This window comes from Carassius auratus, unplaced genomic scaffold, assembly GCF_003368295.1.
Source record: "Carassius auratus strain Wakin unplaced genomic scaffold, ASM336829v1 scaf_tig00215416, whole genome shotgun sequence".
In the NCBI taxonomy this organism is placed as follows: Eukaryota; Metazoa; Chordata; class Actinopteri; order Cypriniformes; family Cyprinidae; genus Carassius; species Carassius auratus.
The window spans coordinates 1,593,565-1,613,447 of NW_020528079.1; the positions used below are offsets into that span (position 1 = coordinate 1,593,565).

General features: G+C 37.6%; 1 protein-coding gene and 1 long non-coding RNA gene across 2 annotated transcripts; both read left to right on the forward strand.

Annotated features, from left to right (window-relative positions):
• The first annotated feature begins 209 nt into the window (after positions 1-209).
• Positions 210-6,876, forward strand: LOC113094748 (solute carrier family 35 member C2). Its single transcript, XM_026260401.1, has 10 exons — positions 210-391; positions 798-945; positions 1,092-1,242; positions 1,570-1,633; positions 2,253-2,325; positions 3,872-4,040; positions 4,124-4,207; positions 4,974-5,149; positions 5,279-5,408; positions 6,077-6,876. The coding sequence occupies exons 2-10, from the start codon at positions 835-837 to the stop codon at positions 6,202-6,204; spliced, it is 1,086 nt and encodes a 361-aa protein (XP_026116186.1). The 5' UTR covers positions 210-391; positions 798-834; the 3' UTR covers positions 6,205-6,876.
• A 1,385-nt stretch (positions 6,877-8,261) lies between these two features.
• On the forward strand, positions 8,262-19,777 carry LOC113094751 (uncharacterized). Its single transcript, XR_003288148.1, has 14 exons — positions 8,262-8,370; positions 12,574-12,696; positions 13,812-13,954; positions 16,152-16,517; positions 16,653-16,791; positions 16,883-17,732; positions 18,123-18,218; positions 18,305-18,357; positions 18,440-18,634; positions 18,724-18,795; positions 18,949-18,984; positions 19,061-19,127; positions 19,248-19,433; positions 19,559-19,777. It is a non-coding gene; the product is annotated as an uncharacterized LOC113094751 (long non-coding RNA).
• The last annotated feature ends 106 nt before the right edge of the window (positions 19,778-19,883 follow it).

Consider the following 19,883-nt stretch of genomic DNA (forward strand, 5'->3'; position numbering starts at 1 on the left):
GATTCGACTCAAAAGAACGAACCGAACAGCGCCAAAGAATATCAAACGTCAATCATTCTGCTATCTAGCGCAGTTCTCAGTGACTTGGGCATTTCAAGTGTGTTTTTTGCCCACAACAATCATTAAACCAAAACATGTATATAAAAACATTTTGAATAATATTTATAAAATTCAAGATTTCCCGGGAAGCCGCTCATGTGTCAGCAGGGCAGACTGTACACGTCAGAGCAGAAGTAACTACACGGGTTCACACAAACAGGAACAGTTTGAACGCACGTTGGCTCGCGTTAATGTCTCTCTAGGGCTCTGAGATGGCTCCCGTAAACAAATGATGGTTACATAGTGTTTAATGCTACCAGCTTTAGTTTTCGGGGACTATGTAAACTGTGAGGTAAGAAAATCTGGTCACTGACCTTATAGCTACTAGTTAGCTGTAAATGGCACAGTCCGCGTCGCGTGCTCGACCTGTCACTGCATCAGCTGAGCTAACGAGGATTTTAGGGCCTAAGACAACATTTAAGTTAGATTTGATAAAGACACAAGACTTTATTATTGCCTAAATGACTAACAAAACAAAACGTCATAAGTTTCAACCCACACTTTAATAGCCATTATGCACATACTGCTCTTTTTCAATGTGTTGCAATTTTAAACAAGTGCTTCTTTACGATACAATGGACCCGCGCACATAAAACTTTGGCCCTGCATGTTCTTATCAGCTTTGTTCTTTGGTTTTCCACATGTTAACATACTTTTGGACTTGCTCTGGTTAATTCTTATCACCCTCCTCTTTACAGTGTTTAGCTGTCCCTCGTCAGATCCGGGTTTTTCAGGATGGCGTGCCCGACGCAATTCATCTGCAAGGCGCTGCGCTCTGTGGGCCTGGTACTTTTCTACTATGTGTTTTCCATCGGCATAACATTCTACAACAAGTGGCTCATGAAGGTGAGATGTAGATTAGCTGAGTGAAAGCCAGCATGTTCCTTGAATTAAATTTTTTGTTTGTTTGTTTTGGAAAGGGCACTTTGATCACTTTGGGCACACAAGGGTCCATTTGGTTTGTATAATGTGTGTTTTCTTATGTGCCTCAGGACTTCCACTTTCCTCTGTTCATGACGCTGGTTCATCTCGTAATAATTTTCTGTTTCTCCACACTGACGCGCTTTGCCATGCAATGCTGGATTGGAAAACCTCGAGTGACCCTTCCTTGGAAGGTTTATCTTTCTAAAGTTGCCCCAACAGGTAAGAATTATGTGTGTTTTTTGAATGTGTGTGATAATGATGGCTGAGGAGATAAAACATGTTTTCTTTTTCTGTCCAGCACACAGTTTGGATGGGTGAAGTCCACCCTGATTGAATCTAGAGAATCTAGTTGATCTCTGCTTGAATATTCTGGAATCATTTTGTCCATAAGCCTATAATTCATGATCATTATTTTATTTGTATTAATTTTTATTTTTTTTTTAACACAGAGTAATTTATACGTTATAATTTATATTATACGTTGTATTAAAGTGAGAAAGTGGTTCATCATTATATCTATGCAACTTGTTTGTCTGTGTCCATCAGCCCTGGCTACAGCGCTGGATATCGGACTGTCCAACTGGAGCTTCCTTTTCATCACTATTAGTTTGTAAGCATTTTACTATTATTTGGCTTTTATAGTGCTTGCAAGGCAGAACTTTTACTATAGACACACAGGCGTTATTCAAACATTTAGTAGATATTGTTAGTCTTAGATCTGCTGTTTTTGAGATGTGATTGTGTAGTCAAATATTGTGTTTAATGTCCGTTAAAGTTATAAAAATGTATAATTGTGTATATTAGTGTTGTTCCTTGCGACGAGTTTCCTACATTTGTCTCATAGGACTCTTTTTCCTCACATAATCATATAAATCAAATTTTTATCCACATATCATCTTCGTAAATGGTTACAGAGAAGAACAAGTAATGCAAGTAGTTCCAAACAAAACCTCAATCAAAACTATCTCCAAAACTCGTTTTATTTTGTTGTAGATTATTAAACCGTTCAACTGCCTCAGAAACCTGTCTGAAGTCAGTTTCATGAGGTGCCTTCATGCTAAAACGCTGCCTGTAAAGTCATTGCCTGATATGGCAGCGAGGGAGCAAGTCCACTGTCTAGGCGTTCGGATGCAGTCCTTGTTCTGAAATTGGCTAAAAATATCAAACATATTTGATATCCTCTGACTGCATGAAATCTCTTAAAGGTACTCTTAAAAAATCTCTTGTAGGTACACCATGACCAAGTCTTCAGCCATTCTCTTCATTCTCTTTTTCTCCCTGGTCTTCAAGCTGGAGGAGCCGGTAAGTGTAAAATACACTTGATTCTTAAAGTCAGCTATTGCATACAATAAAGGCCAAATAAAGATACATCATCAAGTTGCCCATAGGCAGCAACGTGCAGTACTTCATAAGACATCTTTTTATATGAACTTTGCTGAACTGGCTGCTCTATGTATGTGTCCATATAATTATTACCCCCCCGACCCCAACCAGAGAACAGCATGTTATAAAGTGTAATGGTTAAAGTACTCTAGACATTTTAAAGAGAGTGGATTCCTACTGTGGTGATGGATGATGAAGTATGTTAACATTAGATCATTTTTAGATCACGTTAAAAGGCTGTTAAAATGCTATTTATTAAGTGCTGTGAGATTTTTTCGGAACGTCACATTGGGAGAAGAAAAAATTGGAACTGCAAGTGAGATGTTATAAAGCCAATTTATGATTTTACCACTGAGTCTGTCTGTCTTGATAGGTGTTTCTGTATTTGGCTAAGCAGTCATTTGTGTCCCTTGCCAATGTAATAATGTAATAGTAAGAGACATTCTTTTGCCTCTAACTTTTTCCCCTGAACATTTAACATGTAAATATAGCCAAAATCACTGCACGTCTTTTGTCTATGGTGATTTTGTCAAATGATGTCTTCTTGATTATATATCAGGATTTCAGCACATAGCAGTAGCTTGGATGTGACTGCTGCTGGTTAACATAAACCAAATTATTATAATTCCTGCTTTTGAATGGCTTTCAATTTTAGGACTCTCTTATTGCTTGCAGATACCATAAAAAATATATAGCTCACTCCTAAATTACACTAGGCAGAATGCAAATATGACGTAATGATGCAATGAATATGCTAATTAGCACATGCCGTTTAGTGGCTTTTTAAAGGCTTTTGCTACTTTCTATTAAAAATAATTGGCAACATTTATTTCACGGATCAATTGGCTATATGGGCCATTTGGTTCACACTTTTACAGAAACAGAGAGTGGTTTGAAAAAAAAAAAAAAAACAGTGCAGGAAACTGGAATGAGAAAGGTTGATCTATGTTATTATATTTCATATGAAGCATAGACTATATTAAAAAAACGTCAGACGTAAATATATCTAATCAAAGATAACTAAACTAACAACCTTTAAGTCTGGACAGCTGGTACTTTTTCATGCATTACATAATATGAATGTATTTTAATTATAGAGGTGATTTAAACTAAATAAAGAGAAGAAGAAAATAAATCAGTGTTTCATAAATGCATATAAGCTGTGCGCTGCCTCTCCAGTTTTGGTACTTCAGAATTTTCACATATTCTGGGAGTCGAGCTGGAACATTAATGGCAAACAATCAGCAATACATGCAGTTGCCAAGCCATTAGGTGATTTAAGAGGGTAAAATAAATGGTTAAACTAACATGAAGCCATTATAAACCAGTCTGTGATTACTTTTGATTTCTGCCTCATTAAAGATCCCATTAAAAGTCTTGAATGCAGTTTTATTTTCTGTGATGTATTTCTTGACTCGGTGTTTGTTGTAGTAATGTGTGCTGCTGACTCTTTTGAATCGAACAGAACCCATTCCTCATCCTCGTGGTGTTGCTGATAGCCAGTGGTCTGTTCATGTTCACTCTCAAGTCCACTCAGTTTAATCTGGAGGGTTTCATCATGGTCCTGTTGGCCTCTTTTATTGGAGGGATCCGCTGGACTCTCACTCAAGTGCTCATGCAGAAAGCAGAGCTTGGTAAGTCATCATGTTATGTGTGTTGGTTATATGGTGAAGTGGTGAATTCTCATGACTCTTGTGTCCTTCTCTTTGCCACACAGGCCTTCAGAACCCCATAGACACTATGTATCATCTGCAGCCTCTCATGTTCATGGGCCTCTTTCCTCTGTTTCTTCTGAATGAAGGTCAGCCAGACACCAGTTTTTGAATATATACTAAAATGTTTATAAAAATTATATATTTTATAATAAAAACATGTCCTGAAATTTCTGTTCTAACTTTATATTTGACAAAATAAACGCAGACTTGAGCCTAAAAGACTTAAAAATCCTACCCCAAATTTTTGAACCACAATGTAAGTTCATATAGTCCTGAAAATGTGTTGACGTTCCTGTAGATTTATTTCTAGCTATGCTCCGTTCTTAAATAATTTGCTGTGTAGAAATTACTTTTATGAGTGTGATCTCCATAAAATCATTTTTACAAAATCTTCATCTATTCATCACAAACAAATGCAAAAGCCTTTCATTGATCAGACAGTGTGGCATCCCTGTCTGTATTTTGATCTGTATTTTAGTATTTTGTCTTCCACTAGTGCAAATCTCACAAAGAAATGTCAGGGTCATATTTTACCTTAAAACAAAAAATAAGATTAAAAAGAAGACATTGTTGTATTGGGAAAATATATGACCCTACACATTTCAAAACAAATTCTGTTTAGATTTAATACAACCAATATTACCATAATGTGTTTAAAATGATAGTTTTACTTTACAATTTAATTTTTGCTTTAATACTTGTCATGAAAGTCACATTGAATTAAATCTTAACATTTCTACAATACATTTCATTTACTTCTTGCAAAAGTAAATGATGGTCTCTTGGTTACCTGTGCCCTGCAATCCTTACTGAACCAGTTGCTTGTTTCTTCATCCTGTGATTGCTGAGCAGGGCTGAGTGTGAGTACCACGGAGAAGCTCTTCAGGGTCAGTGAGCTCTCTCACCTGATCTACTCTCTGCTGACTCTGTGTCTGGGTGGCATGCTGGCATTTGGGCTGGGCTTCTCAGAGTTCCTGCTGGTGTCCCGCACATCTAGTCTTACACTATCTATTGCAGGCATTTTTAAGGTAAGAATAAAATATATGAGCAATATAAAAAGAAGAAGCTCTTTGGCTCCTCATCTTTTTAGTTTTTCTCCATTCCTCAGTAACTTGAATGTTCTTCACAAAGACATTCCTCTGTCTGTCTCTCTGTAGGAGGTGTGCACTCTGCTGCTGGCAGTGGAGTTCATGGGAGATAAAATAAGCACAGTCAATTGGTTGGGCTTTGCTGTATGTCTGTCTGGCATATCACTGCATATTGGCCTCAAAACATACTACAACAAAGGTAAGACTCATTCAAATCATGCCTGTAGGTGATTGTAATGCAATACCAAACGAATTTACATGGCACAGCTGACTCATACGTGTGTCTGCGTATAATGTTAAAGGTATTTTTATTTGTTGTGATGGAACTAAAGTAGCGCCAAATCTTGCATATGGTGACGTACATCAGAGTGCAATAGATTGTTGAAAAAGAAAATGTAGGAGAGAGACTTTATGCATGTTGAATTGTTCACTGTGAGATGTATAACATGCATTTATGAAATTTTCATTTCATGCCGACCTTTAGTGATCCAGACTATGCAGTGCTTTTTAGTTAACCATAAACTTGGAAAGTAAAATTTCACATTTTAAAATAGTTTATTGTCATTTCTGTAATGTGCAAAAGAAATCTTATTTTTGTTATTGTAATTTATACAAATTTTCATAAATATGAATATCATCTTCAATTGGATTAGACTTTCACATATAACTACTATTGGATTTCTGCTGGTATAATCAGTTGTGTTCAACACCATCCATTAAGTTGAGTCACAAAATGGATACTAATAAATAAACGGCAGACCCTTAGGAAGAAGAAAATGTGCAAAGCTGGTTTTTGAATCAGTAATTGTTTTGCTTGAATGCAGGTCAGGTATTGTTCTCAGTGTGTGTATCTTTGTCTTTTAATAGGAAATGGCCCCATGGTAAGACAACTACCAGTCAGAGACAACCCAGACCTTGAGCTTCCACTTCTACAGACAAAAGATGACTATTGTGAAGACACCAATGATGAAGAGGAGCATGAGATTCTTTATTAGTTCAAGGATGACATGAATGTCATAAATAGGCATGTGGAATGTGCCCTTTAAAGGCTCATATCAATGGTCACCTTGACCACAGGAACTCAAGGTACTGGCATGATTTGAGCGACCTTGTAAAGACACTGACAGCTAATGTACTGGGCTACATCTTTAATGCTGGGCTCTCTATGATATTGAGAGAAAAATGAAATCCTTTGCTCTCGGGAAGACAGAGCTCTAAAAGCAACTGGGTTAGTTTACCCAAACATTTATCTTCAGTCATCGTTTACTCACTGTCACACCGTTCCGGTCCAGGAACACAAAAGGAATGTTTTCCATAAAATGAAAGTGGACTGAGACCAAGGGCTGTCAAGCTCCAAATGTAAAAAAAAAAAAAAAAAGATAAATAATGGTATTTCGTTTTGTCTTTGGAGAAAGAGTCAGATGTGTTTTGATTTTCAGAATTACAATTTTTAGGTGAAATGTACCTTCAAAACCACTGCTGGCATCGATCTCTCACAGGACCAGTCCTAAAGTGGCCTTACATATTTGTTTACATGACAATAAAGGGCTTATTTTACTAAATATAAATTCTAGTTTACAAAAACTACTTGACTAATTCAGACATAGAATGTGAGTGGATTACCTTCTATTTTTTTAATAAAATAAATGAACTTGGTTTTCTTCTACCATGGATTACTTCCTTTTTTCCTTTATACAGTGCAGCTTTTGGAATGGTGTTTACTTGCTGTCTAGGTTTAATATACTTGATTTTCATCTTTCATCATTTTTCATTAATGTTATCAGCTCTCAGGGAGGCAGACTTCAGCAAAGCAGATTAAATAGGATAATTAGATTTGCGTGACGTTTTCATGCAGATGCAGGGAAGTCTATAAATTCATGAACCTGGTCGAGTTTGTTTAGTGGATTAATTTCGAAGTCAGGAGGCCAGTTAGTTTCCCAGCAAGGGGGTGAATGAACAGTGCTCTTCCACCCTTGATACCCATGGCTGTAGTGCCCTTGAGCAAGGCACTGAACCCCCAATTACTCCCTGGGCACTGGAGCCAATAGGTGCCCACTGCTCCAGGTGTGTGTTCATGATGTGTTCACTTCTCACTGCTGTGTGTGTGTGCGTGTCCACTTGGATGGGTTAACTGCAGAGCACCAATTCTGAGTATGGGTTGCAATGCTTGGCAAATGCCATGACTTTCTTTTTCCTAAATGTCACAACATGCTGGATACACTTCAGATTTTGTACAGTCTGGTATATAACAGTCATATATATATAGTATTAATTAATTAAACTTGTTGTTTTGGATGTTACCTCATGAAGCATATTTTCTATACCTAATAAAACATTTATTTTACATTCCATGAACCTAAACATTTCACCTTTTAACTGATTTTATTCCCACAATAACATAATCAGGAGCTTAAGACACTACAGTAAGAGGGGACAAAATTGTCTCCATGTTTTTTTGGGGTCATCCTCATTGTAACACTCATCTGGACTATGACATTATATGCATGCAGCCCCTTCAGACTGACCTCCAACTCCACTAAAAAGCAGATGTCCTGCGGTCCTCAACCCCGTTACCCTGCAGGGCATTACAGGGCCTGCTTTGAGCACTTGCGGACAGCTGGGGAGGGAAAGGTGGAGCAGGGAACATGAAAGAGGGGATTGTGACAAGCTGGCATGTGGAAATTATGCAGATAAGCTGAAGACAGAGTTGAGCAAGAGAACAGTGATGAAGGAAAAGGAGGAATGAATGAAAAACTTCCTGTTCAAATATTAGAACTTCTCATAGGGGACGTAGAGGGAAAAAAAGCCATTGACATGCTTTTAGAGGAAGACCTCTTTTCCCATGATTCTCTTGGAGTTACAGGCTTGTTTTTGTCCCTCATCTAACTTATGCTATTATACATATAATCATTGTGTGTGGATCTGGTTGTAGAAACAAACTTATCAGACTTCCAAATGACTCAGTCTAAATCCATCTATTTTCTTTATTAATAATGTGATGTGAACTTGTATTCCCACAAAAAAATGTTGCATAAATTCTTTGTATACATCTCCAGGCTGGCTGAAGCTGACTGTTCTGTCTGAAGATCAGCTGCAGATGAAATGGAAGGAGGCAGAAGGGCTGGTGCAGGGCTATAATGTCCATGTGCGGCCCATCACAGGTGAGACTGCAGTTAATGGTAACTAAGATTACATCATTACTTATTACTATTACATTTTTCATATATTTTGCATGCAGTGACCGTACCTTTCAAATGTTTTGGGTCAGGTTTTTTAAAGAAGTATCTTATGCCCACCTAGGCTGCATTTATTTGTCAAAAATACAGTAAAAAATAATAAAATTTTTACAGTCCAAAATGAAAACTGATTTTAATATATTAAAAAATTTTCAGTCTTCAATGTCACATGATCCTTCAGTGGGGAAGTCGTGGCATAGTGGTTAGAGAGTATGACTCCTAATCCTAAGGTTGTAAGTTCGAGTCTCGGGCCTGCAATACCGTGCCCTTGAGCAAGGCACCGAAACCCCCAACTGCTCCCCGGGCTCCGCATCAAAAATGGCTCCCCACTGCTCGTGTGTGTGTGTGTTTGTGTGTGTGTTCCCTGCTGTGTGTGTGCACTTTGGAAGGGTTAAATGCAGAGCATGAATTCTGAGTATGAGTAAGGGTCACCATACTTGGCTGTATGTCACTTTCACTTTTTTTCACTTTCAGAAATCATTCTCATATGCTGATTTGCTTCTCAATAAATATTTATTCTCACTATCAATCTTTAAAACAGTTATTTATTTATTTGTGGAAACCATAAAACATTTTTTTTTTTTTTTTTACATCTAATCATTTAGCAGACGCTTTTATCCAAAGCATCTTACAAGTGAAAACAATGGAAGCAATCAGACCAACAAGAGAACAAAAACAGTATGTAAGTGCCAGTAAGTGCCATGACAAGTCTTTTTTAATATAAGAATATGATAGACAAGAAAAGAAAAGTGCTAGTATTAGTTGGTTAAGTGCTGGCAAAAAAGATGAGTCTTTAGATGTTTTTTGAAAATGAGTAAAGACTCAAAAGTTCATATTGAGATTAGGAGGTCATTCCACCAGCTGGATCACTGATTTTTCAGTATTCTTTGTTAATGAGAAAGTTCAAAAGAACCGTATTTATTTCAAAATGTATTTTTTGTAACAATGTAATAATACTAACTGTCGGTTATAATCAATTTAATCCTTGCTGAATAAAATAATAAATTTTTTACATTTCTTTCAAAGAAAAAAAAAATCTTACTGATTGTCTGAAAACAACATAGCATATAGCAGTCATAACTGTTTTTTCTTTGTAGTGCAGTACATTCTTGTCCCACTGAGTAAGCATTCAGAAGAGGTGAGGAATGGGAAAGCAGGATTTTTGAGCAATGATTGAATCAGGATAGTCATAACCTTTGCTCATATCTCTTCTGTCTGACTTACCACTTTATATGTGTCCATATCTTTCAGTTAAATCCCTTCTCTTTTCCTCCGTCTCTCTCTCTCTCGTCTCTCATCCACTCTTCCGCCCTGTGCTCAGTTAGGTGAGTTCAGACGGGTCTGCTGCAGTCTTGAGAAAGTTCACACAGCAAAACAAACAGCACACATGCCCACAGTGCTCCAGGCTGAGACAGACAGAAATAGATGTTCATGTTTCACAATAAAACCTCACACTCTGCCGTATTTTGATTATATTTAATTTTAACTCATGTGCAATTTCTCACTGCCCAATTTCTATATAAGTATAATAATTCACTACTCTTATTTTCCCTCATACCTTGAAATGAAAACCCACATGCTGTGCCTGATTTCAAAGTCTGTGCCTTCTGGAGGTTGCATTTGTCAATCAAATGCGTCATCAAGACAATTACAGTAATTTATGCCTCACAAGGAATTATCCTCAATTTTTATAATGTTAACTTTTCTAAAAAATATGTATATATATATGTATGTGGCAAACAAATGTGACCTCTAGAAGGCACAGCCTTCAAAATGTGGCAACAATCACTTTTAACGAGTAAATACTAGATTTTAGTTTTAAATAGAATTACATAAAATTACTTAAAACTGCAGTTCACCTTAAATTAATTTTGTTACATCATTTTTTTTTATTATAGCATTTGATGAGGTTAAACCCAAATCTCAGAAAATTAGAATATTGTGAAAAGGTTTAATATTGAAGACACCTGGTGCCACACTCTAATCACCTAATTAACTCAAAAGACCTGCAAAAGTAATATTCTAATTTTTTGAGATACTGAATTTGGGATGTTCCTTAGTTTTCAGTTATAATCATCAAAATTAAAAGAAATAAACATTTGAAATATATCAGTCTGTGTGTAATGAATGAATATAATATACAAGTTTCACTTTTTGAATGGAATTAGTGAAATAAATCAACTTTTTGATGATATTCTAATAACATGACCAGCACCTAAGTAAGTACTTGATTTGAATAAGTATACATTGCAAGCATACATTGTATATAAATAGGGGAGAGCGGGGTAAGTTGTCACATGGGTAAGTTGACACACTGTTCATAACTCCAAAACGTGAGGCTCTATCTCAAAAATCAAATAGCCACTTTGTGTGAATTCTTCTTCTATAGTCAATTTCCTGTTCAAATGTGTTCAAGATCTCTCTAATCTGAGTTTAGCTCAATTTTCTTATTTTTTGGCTTAAAGAGTAAAAAAATTGCACTCTACATTTTATGCAATACAACTTTGTTAGGTATGAATGTTAAAAATGATTCTTTTGCACAAAATAGAGGAGACAATAACGTGTCTTTTGATACTTTAGCTGACGTCCTATATTGAGCTTACCTTGAGATTTAGACAACTTTAGCACACAAGTCAGTTTGGGGCAAGTTGTCTCAATGACTTAGGGGCAAGTCGTCACATATGAAAACTTGCCCCAGTACAAAAAAACACATAGAACATGCTCAAAAAACATTGAGATGTATTTCTGGAAACTGGTTTTCCACCATCCTATGTCACAGATCGACCCATTCAGAACCCTGCCCTGCCAGGCCCCAGCAGCAAGTCTGTTCTGTCTAGCATGCCCAGTTATGCTTCTGCTATCACCAGCTCACCCTTACCCAGCAATGCTATTGCTGACAGCGGACTACCAACTCCAGAGCAATTCTTAGAAATAGAAAAGCAACTAGAAGTAGAAAAGAATATGGCTGAATCTAGCTAAAAGCGGTTTCAAAATTGTTGTTGTATGTGAGTCAAAATCTGGACCTACTAAAAACGAGGCAGTTAAAAGAAGAAAAATAATAGAAGAGTCATCATCAGATGAAGAGTGCTTTTGCCTCGACTTTGTGGAGCCATTTTCAAACATTCTTCCAAAAGAGTCGTGGGTAAAATGTGTAAAAATCAACAAATGGGCCCATGATGCTTGCACTTCAGTCCAGGCAATTTAGGTGTGCCAGAATTGTGACTCTGAAGATGAGTCGGATTAGTCAGATACAGGGAATCCGTTTTGTTCAGAGGTTAAACATGTTAAGTTAAGCGAGTTATTTGTATTATTTCATTCAGTTATCATGGATCTATGTGCAAGCCGCAGAACGTTTGAGTTTAAAGTTCAAAGTTAAGTGGTCTTGCCACTTAAACGTGTTTTGATTGAAATGTGTATTGTTTGGATTGAACTAATAGTTTTTTCCAAATTCTCTAGGCATGATTTTTTTTTTTTTTCAGTTCTGGTTGAAATTTAAAGTTAAAATCAATAACATAATTAAATAGTTGTGTTCTTATTTTTAGATAGTGTGACAACTTACCTGCCGATGGGGCAACTTGTCACAAGTGCACATTCTCTATTCAACAGTCTACAACTCCGTAACAATATAAGATATGAAAATGTAATGAAAACAACATATGTGCCCAAGACTTCATTCTTTCATTTGGTATAACATTTATATCATTGTGATGTACGGTGCTCATTAAATGTTAGACAGTTTGAAAAGTGTGACAACTTACCCCGTATGTAATACATTGTAAAAAAAAAAAAAAAAAAAAAAAAAAAAAGGTGTTATATAGCAGGAACGTGTCAGTTTGAATTAATGTACATAATTTACTACAGTTGCATAACTTCACTGCCATTCACAACTTCTCGGCGTGGCCTCGTGGGATAAGCGTCCAAGTACACACTGGAGACTGGTATCCTTTAAAGATGCTCAAAGCTGGAATTGTTTGTATCAGGTCGCTGTAGTTTACTTATGAGCACCAGGAACTGATGAAAAGTTGGTTTCTTGGTGCCACCTACAGGACGTTTTCTATGCTGTAATTGATATTGCATTCAGAACACTAATTTTGTGTGATTTATATGCATGTTTTTGATTTATCTCAGGTGGTGGTGAATGAAACGGACTCCACAGCTCTGCTGACAGGACTGTCCTCACAGTCAGAGTTCCACCTGTCCATCTTTCCTGTCTAGAACAATGTGGGTATCTCAGAGGCACCTTCACCACATGTGAGTTCCAGCACCCAAAATGCTCATTCATTTCCTGATATATAGTTTAAAAAACCATGACCACAGTGAAAATATGGGATTCAAGCTGCATGTCAAATTAACCTGAGGCTCTAGATGTCACCGCATCTTCTGCTAACAGTCTGCGGGTGCAGATCCCAGAAGTCACTTGTCACATTTTAGTTATATTTGTACAGCTTGTACACAACTGTTCAAAGACTTGATAAATAAATACTTTTATTTAAGGTAGTACCATACCTGCAGTACAGGCACTTCAGTATTGTTCAACACTTCATGTTGTTGGTACTGTACCGGCATTTCTTTTTTCCCCACTTCAAGCACTGGCAATGACTCATTAAATTGATCAAAAGTGATGGTAAAGACTTTAATAAAGTTTCAAACGTTTCCATTAAAAATAAATGCTAATATTTTGAATGCCCTATTTATCAAAGAATTCTCGAAAAAACAAAAAATCATATATATATATATATATATATATATATATATATATATATATATATATATATATATATATATATATATATATATAAACAGCCAAATGTTATGAAAATCGATGATAATAATAAATGCACCAAATAAGCATATCTGATTGATTTCTGAAAGATCATTTTACAAGACTGGAGTAATGGCTGCTGAAAATTCAGCTTTGCATCACAGGAATAAATTACAATTTAAAATAGATTCAAATAGAATTTAATTGTAATAAAACTTTACAATATTACTGCTTTTTTTTATCATATAATTGCAGCCATGGTGAGACTAAGAGACTTCTTTCCAATCCATTAAAATTGACTGTGCAGTCAATACTGATTGAAATAGCTACATAAATGTGTGCTTTAACCTATATAGTAAGGTAATAAGTGGTAATTCATGGGTTTATTGAAGTTGACAGTAGATGGGGAGAGTGATGGGGCAATCTTGGAAGAGGTTGAGGAAGATAAGGAATATCAGATTTCACTCTCTGCATTGTGTGCCGATGGTGCTCAGAGTGAGGCTGTGGCCATACGATATAGCACCTGTGAGTATACGCATATATGCATGCGATACCTTTGATTACACACGTGAATAACTGTGTCACATTTTTTGTGCTGCTTTAGTATCTGGAGGTGGTCCGAGCAGTTTATCCATTTCAGAGGAGACAGCAGTCAGTATGCTGGTCACCTGGGTTCACCCCAACGCCTGTGTGCTGCAGTACCGTGTGCTGTACACTCCGCTTAATGGGGATGTGAGGGAAAATACAGTGAGTGCTTTTAGAAGAGTGAAACCTCTTATTTTGTATTGTGTGTGTGTGTATTTGAATTGTCTTATCTCCATCTACGTGCCCTATAGATTCCATTTTTAGCGACCATAGAGACTTGGGTACTTGGGCTCTTATGGCAACCACTCAGAACCATTAAAAAAGGCATTTAAAACCACTCAGGCCACTTTAGCAACTGCATTGCAATGGCTTGACAACCACCCACAACACCAGAAGAGTGTGGCATTGACTTATGAATGGGCAAGCACCAGTCCCTTTTTCTTCAGACAACGTAAATAAACATTTATGATAACTTTAAAAAAAACAACTTTAAATTACAAAGATATTCAGTCACTCTCAAATGAATAAAATCACTTTCTTGATCGTGATAACACTATATGGGCCTGAGAAATGTAACACCGTTAATTTAGCTTTGTGTCAAAGGAATAAACTACATTTCAAAATATATTAAAATGTGTGGTGTTGTAAATGAGTTGAGGCAAGGCAAGTTTATTTATATTGCACATTTCATACACAATGGTAATTCAAAGTTCATTACATCAGATTATAAAAGCAAGGAATTATTCTAAAATTAAAAAACTAAAATTGAAATTAAAACATTTAAGAATAGAAAATGATTATACAAAAAATACAGTGCAATCAGTTCAGACGTAGCACTGTGCTCATTCAGTAAAAGCACAACTTATGTAAAAAATATGTGTTTGGAGTCTAGATTTAAAAGTAGCTACTGATTTAGCACATCTGATCTCTTCTGGAAGCTAGTTCCAGCTGCAGGCTGCATAATAGCTAAAAGCAGACTCCCCTTGTTTTGAGTGAGCCCTTGGTATTTCTAACTGACTTGATGCTATCTGAGTGGTCTGTTAGGTTTGCATTCAGTGAGCATATCTGCAGTGTGTTGAGGTCCTAGGCCATAGAGTAATTCATAAACAAGTAACAATACTTTAAAATCAATCCTAAATGTAACTGGAAACCAGTGTAAAAACCTGAGGACTGGTGTGATATGCTCAGATTTTCTGGTTCTAGTCAGAATCCTGGCAGCAGTATTATGGGAGAGTCGTGGCCTAGTGGTTAGAGAGTTTGACTCCTAATCCTAGGGTTGTGGGTTTGAATCTTGGGCCAGCAATACCACTTGAGCAAGACATCGATCCCCCAACTGCTCCCTGGACGCCGCAGCATAAATGGCTGCCCTCTGTGTGTGTGCGTGTGTGTGTGCGTATGTGTGTGTGTGCATGTGCGCGTACGTGCGTGCATGTGTGTGTGTGTTCACTGCTCTGTGTGTGTGCACTGCAGAGCACGAATTCTGAGTATGGGTCACCATACTTGGCTGGCTGAATGTCACATCACTGCAGCTGTCCAATGGTCTTCATGGGAAGACCGGTGAAGAGACCATTACAATAGTCCTCCCCGTTAGTGATAGGCATGAACAAGTTTTTCCAAGTCTTGACTGGAAACAAAACATCTAATTCTTGCAATGTTTTTGAGATAATTATATGCTGATTTAGTTATTGCTTTGACCTGACTACTGAAACTAAGGTCTAATCCAAACCAAGATTTTTGACTTGATTTTTAGTTGTTAGACCCATAGATTCAAGGTTTGCATTCACCTTGAGAACTTCATTTTTGTTTCCAAATGCAATGACTTCAGTTTTCTGTTTGTTTAACTGAAGGAACTCAGGAAATTTTGGCATTTCCAGTTGTTAATTTCGTCAATGCATCGGCAGAGGGAGTAAAATGGGCTGTAGTCATTTGGAGATAAAGTTAGGTAAACCTGGGTATCATCTGCATAGGCATAGCGTTGATGGGCAATTTGGTTCTTTCTCATTATTTGGCTCAGTGGAAGCATATACAGACTGAACAAGAGTGGGACAAGAATTGAGCCTTGTGTGACTCCACATGTCATGGACGTCCACTTACACTTATGATCTCCTATACTCCTATAATAACCTCTCCCTTCTAGGTGTGACCTGAACCATTTAAGGGTCATCCCAGAAAGCCCAAGCCAGTTTTCCAGTCTCTCTAGAAGTATGTTATGATCAAAAGTGTCCAACGCTGCATTGAGATCAAGCACTGATATTTTGCAGAAATTAAGCAAATAGAATTTATTATCTCTGAGGGCTGTTTCTGTGCTTTCTGTGACGTCGTCAAGGTGAGGTGTAATGTTGTCATGTTGGTTAAATAGGTGTCATTGCCAGGCAGCGAGAGGCGCATCCTTCTGCAGAATCTGCTGCCTGACACTCATTACAGTGTGCTGGTGACTGCTGAGTACCGCAACAGAGAGGGTGGCAGTGCCTGAGCCCAGGGGAAGACCAGTGAGTCACACACACATCAGTACAGTATCTCTAGTATTACAGTGTGTGCTGACCAAGTATATACTTTCTACCTGACACTGCAACTGCCTGTGTCTTGTGTTTAATCTCCTCTCTCTGCACAACCAGCTAGCCTGCGGGTGAGCAGTGTGGTGTGGTCTGACCACTCCAGTATATGTGTGTCCTGGAGGCCTGTACCAGCTGTCAGTGGTACAGCATAGTCATCCAGGCTCTCAGAGGTACCAGATCTAAAATCAAGCATAATTCTGTTATTAGGGAACAGTTCTGAACAGGCCATTTGTTTTGGGTCATTTCTCTCTCTCTCTCTATCTATCTATCTATCTATCTATCTATGTTTGTGCTCAAATAAACAGACTAAAGAAGACATAGTAGATGCTGCTAGCAGGAGCCATTGTTTCTCTGAGCTGAAGCCTGAAACTGTCTACCGCATTAGTGTGCACTCCCGTCTGGTAACAGTAGAGGGCACTGCGGTCACTATTCTTCACCCTACAGGTCAGAATCCTGTTGGAGACATACTTCAGCCTAAAAAATATCTGATGTTATGTTTTGCTCAATTGTAATAACATGTAATTCTCTCATAAAGCAACTGCTCCATTAAGAATTCAGGTTCCTCCTTGACTGCATCCCGTACAAAGAGTAGGTAAGACTTTCAACAGTTAAGGCCTGTTCACACCAAAGACAAATATTGCCATGAATATTCAGTGTGACCAACCCTTTGAAACAATGCATCCTTTTTCATCTATTTATGCCAAATAAATTAATTTTGCAACAGTACAAAGCTGTTCTTCTTTGGTGAGTGTATCCATTCTTCATTCAGCAATGTAAACATAAATCAAGGATCGTCAAATCTGGCCCACTAGATCCACTTTCCTGCAGAGTTTAGCTCTAACCCTAATCAAACACACCTGAGCATGCTAATCAGTTTCTTCAGGATCATTAGAAAATCAGAGGTAGGTGACTCTACAATTTTCATAGTCATGAAAATAAAGAAAACTCTTTGAATGAGAAGGTGTGTCCAAACTTTTGGTCTGTACTGTATACACCCTCACAGGTACATGATCAGTCTAGGTTGAGTTGACATATCAATATGGCACGGAATTACATTATGTAGTGCAGGATGGTTCAAGTTTCTTTCTGTATTTTAAGTGTGGTTCTCTGTTCTCTAGAGAGGTGATGAGAGCTGTCCTGCCCCTGCTTATGCATGCACCTGCACCACCGATGTCCCTGGAGCACCTGGAGACACTGGGCCACCTGTGAGAGAGACTACAACGCTGCATTTTTAAACTGACACAAACATTAGGAAGCTTGTGAAATCATTTTAGTAGTTGTTTGAATAATCAGCATTGTAATTATTGGTGTAATGATATGCTTGTATTCAGGGGAGACCTGGAACTCATGGGGAAAAGGGAGAAAAAGTAGAGGTGGGACAAAAAGTAAGGAAACTTGCACGCATAGTTGGGTTGGACCTACTCATTTAAAATATAAAAATGTAAACAATTTAAAAGTAACTGTTTTCAATTTGAATATATTTAAAAGTATTTATTAAGTATTTATTCCTGTGATGGCAAAGCTGAATTTTCAGCAGCCATTTCTCCAGTCTTAAATATCACATGATCCTTGAGAAGTTTTTCTATTATGTTGATTTGCTTCTCAAGAAAAAAATCTTTCTTATTATTAATGTTCAAAAAAGTAATGTTGCTTAAAATTTTTGTGGAAACCATGATACAATTTTTCCATGATTCTTTGATGACAAGAATGTTCAAAATGTCTTTACTGTCACTTTTTTCTGTTTCTGTTTCTGTTCCTTTTCTGCATCTCTCCAGGGAGAGGTGGGTCCACCTGGTAAATCGGGTCCTGATGGCGGCTTTGGCACTCTTGGACCCTCTGGTCCTCAGGGAATAACTGTAATGGGCAAAATGGTATGCCTACATTTGTTCTACAGAAATGATGTATACTGTATTAGCATTTAGAAAAGATTTAAATCATTTTTCTTTGTTTTAATAAGGGACCACCAGGAGCAAGATGGAAAAAGGAGATATTGGAAGGCCTGGGAGCCAGGTGAGCATCAAAATCCTTCTTATAGGCCATAAATTCATCTTCTTCTGGAATATCTTACATTTTCTTCACTTTGTGTTCATAGGGTTTGCAAGGGCCTTGTGGTCCAAAAGTTGAAGAGGGCATGACTGGTCCTAAGGCAAGTCTCTAAATGGTTTGAGGCAGTTGTCCTATGTGTTTGAAATGTTCAGTATCAATCATCTTAGTGTCAATAAATTGCCCACAGGGCACCAGATGAATGGAGGGTAATATCGGTAGCCCAGGAATCCCAGGACCAAGAGTAAGACAGCCATTCAATGAGTGTCTTATACTGTACTGTACATGCTTTCACTGTACTTTTTTTTTAATTTCTGAGTCTACACTTTGTAGGATTTTCAGGGTATGCCTGGTCATCCAGGGCCACTGGGAGAGAGAGGGCCATTAAGTCCTGTAGGGCCCATAGTGAGTAAAATTGGGATGTTTTACACTTTGTCCTTCATCCATACATTCCAGCCAAGATAGATATCCAGAAAATATTTGAGATATTTGAAAAAGGTTGGATAGATATTGGCTAATGTTCAGTAGATGTTCCAGATTATTATTTTCCTTTCATAGGGTCTTCCTGGAAGTAAGGGTGAGAGGGGAGAGAAGGTGGGTTAAAAATGACAACTTTGCTGTATGCAAACCTTAAAATAGATTTTGTTTTAATAGTTCTTCTGTTTATTAGGGTGAGCCACAGTCTCTTGCCATGATCTACCAGCTTGTTACACAGGCCTGTGAAAAACTTGTGCACAGTAAGTAATCTATTCACTACATCCATTTTAATTAAGTCACAGTAAATGCAGAATTTAAGAGCATCTTTAATGGGATCTTGGCCTGAGTAACTGCATATCATTTGTAATTATCTGTCCTAGATGAAGTCCTGAAGATGGATGATTTTCTGAACGAGAATCGAAAGCCAGTGCCCATCCAGGAACCAGAAGCACCACCATGAGAGCCTGGGATACCAGGGGGAAGGGGGCCACCTGGATCCCTAGGCCCTCAGGGTCGACAAGGAAGCAGAGGAGAATCTGGGAAACCAGGGTACCCTGGTGAACAGGGTAAGCCTTGACACTTTCATTTCTTTGGAGATGCAATCTACCAGGCAAACACTACATCTGATGGGTGCCATAAGACTCATTAGTGTTTGTATTGAAAATCTGTATTATGTGTGATTAACTTATAGGACACAGAGGGATGCCTGGTGAGAAGGGCTCTCCAGGAGCAAATTTGGAGGGACCACAAGGAATAAAAGGTTTTGCAGGTATTGAAACATCCAGGTACATATCAATAAATTAGAATGTCATGGAAAAGTTAATTTATTTCAATAATTCAACTCAAATAGTTAAACTCGTGTTTTAAATAAATGCAGTGTAAACAGACTGAAGTAGTTTAAGTCTTTGGTTCTTTTAATTGTGATTATTTTGGCTCACATTTAACAAAAACCCACCAATTCACTCTCTTAACAAATTAGAATATGGTGACATGCCAATCAGCTACTCAACTCAAAA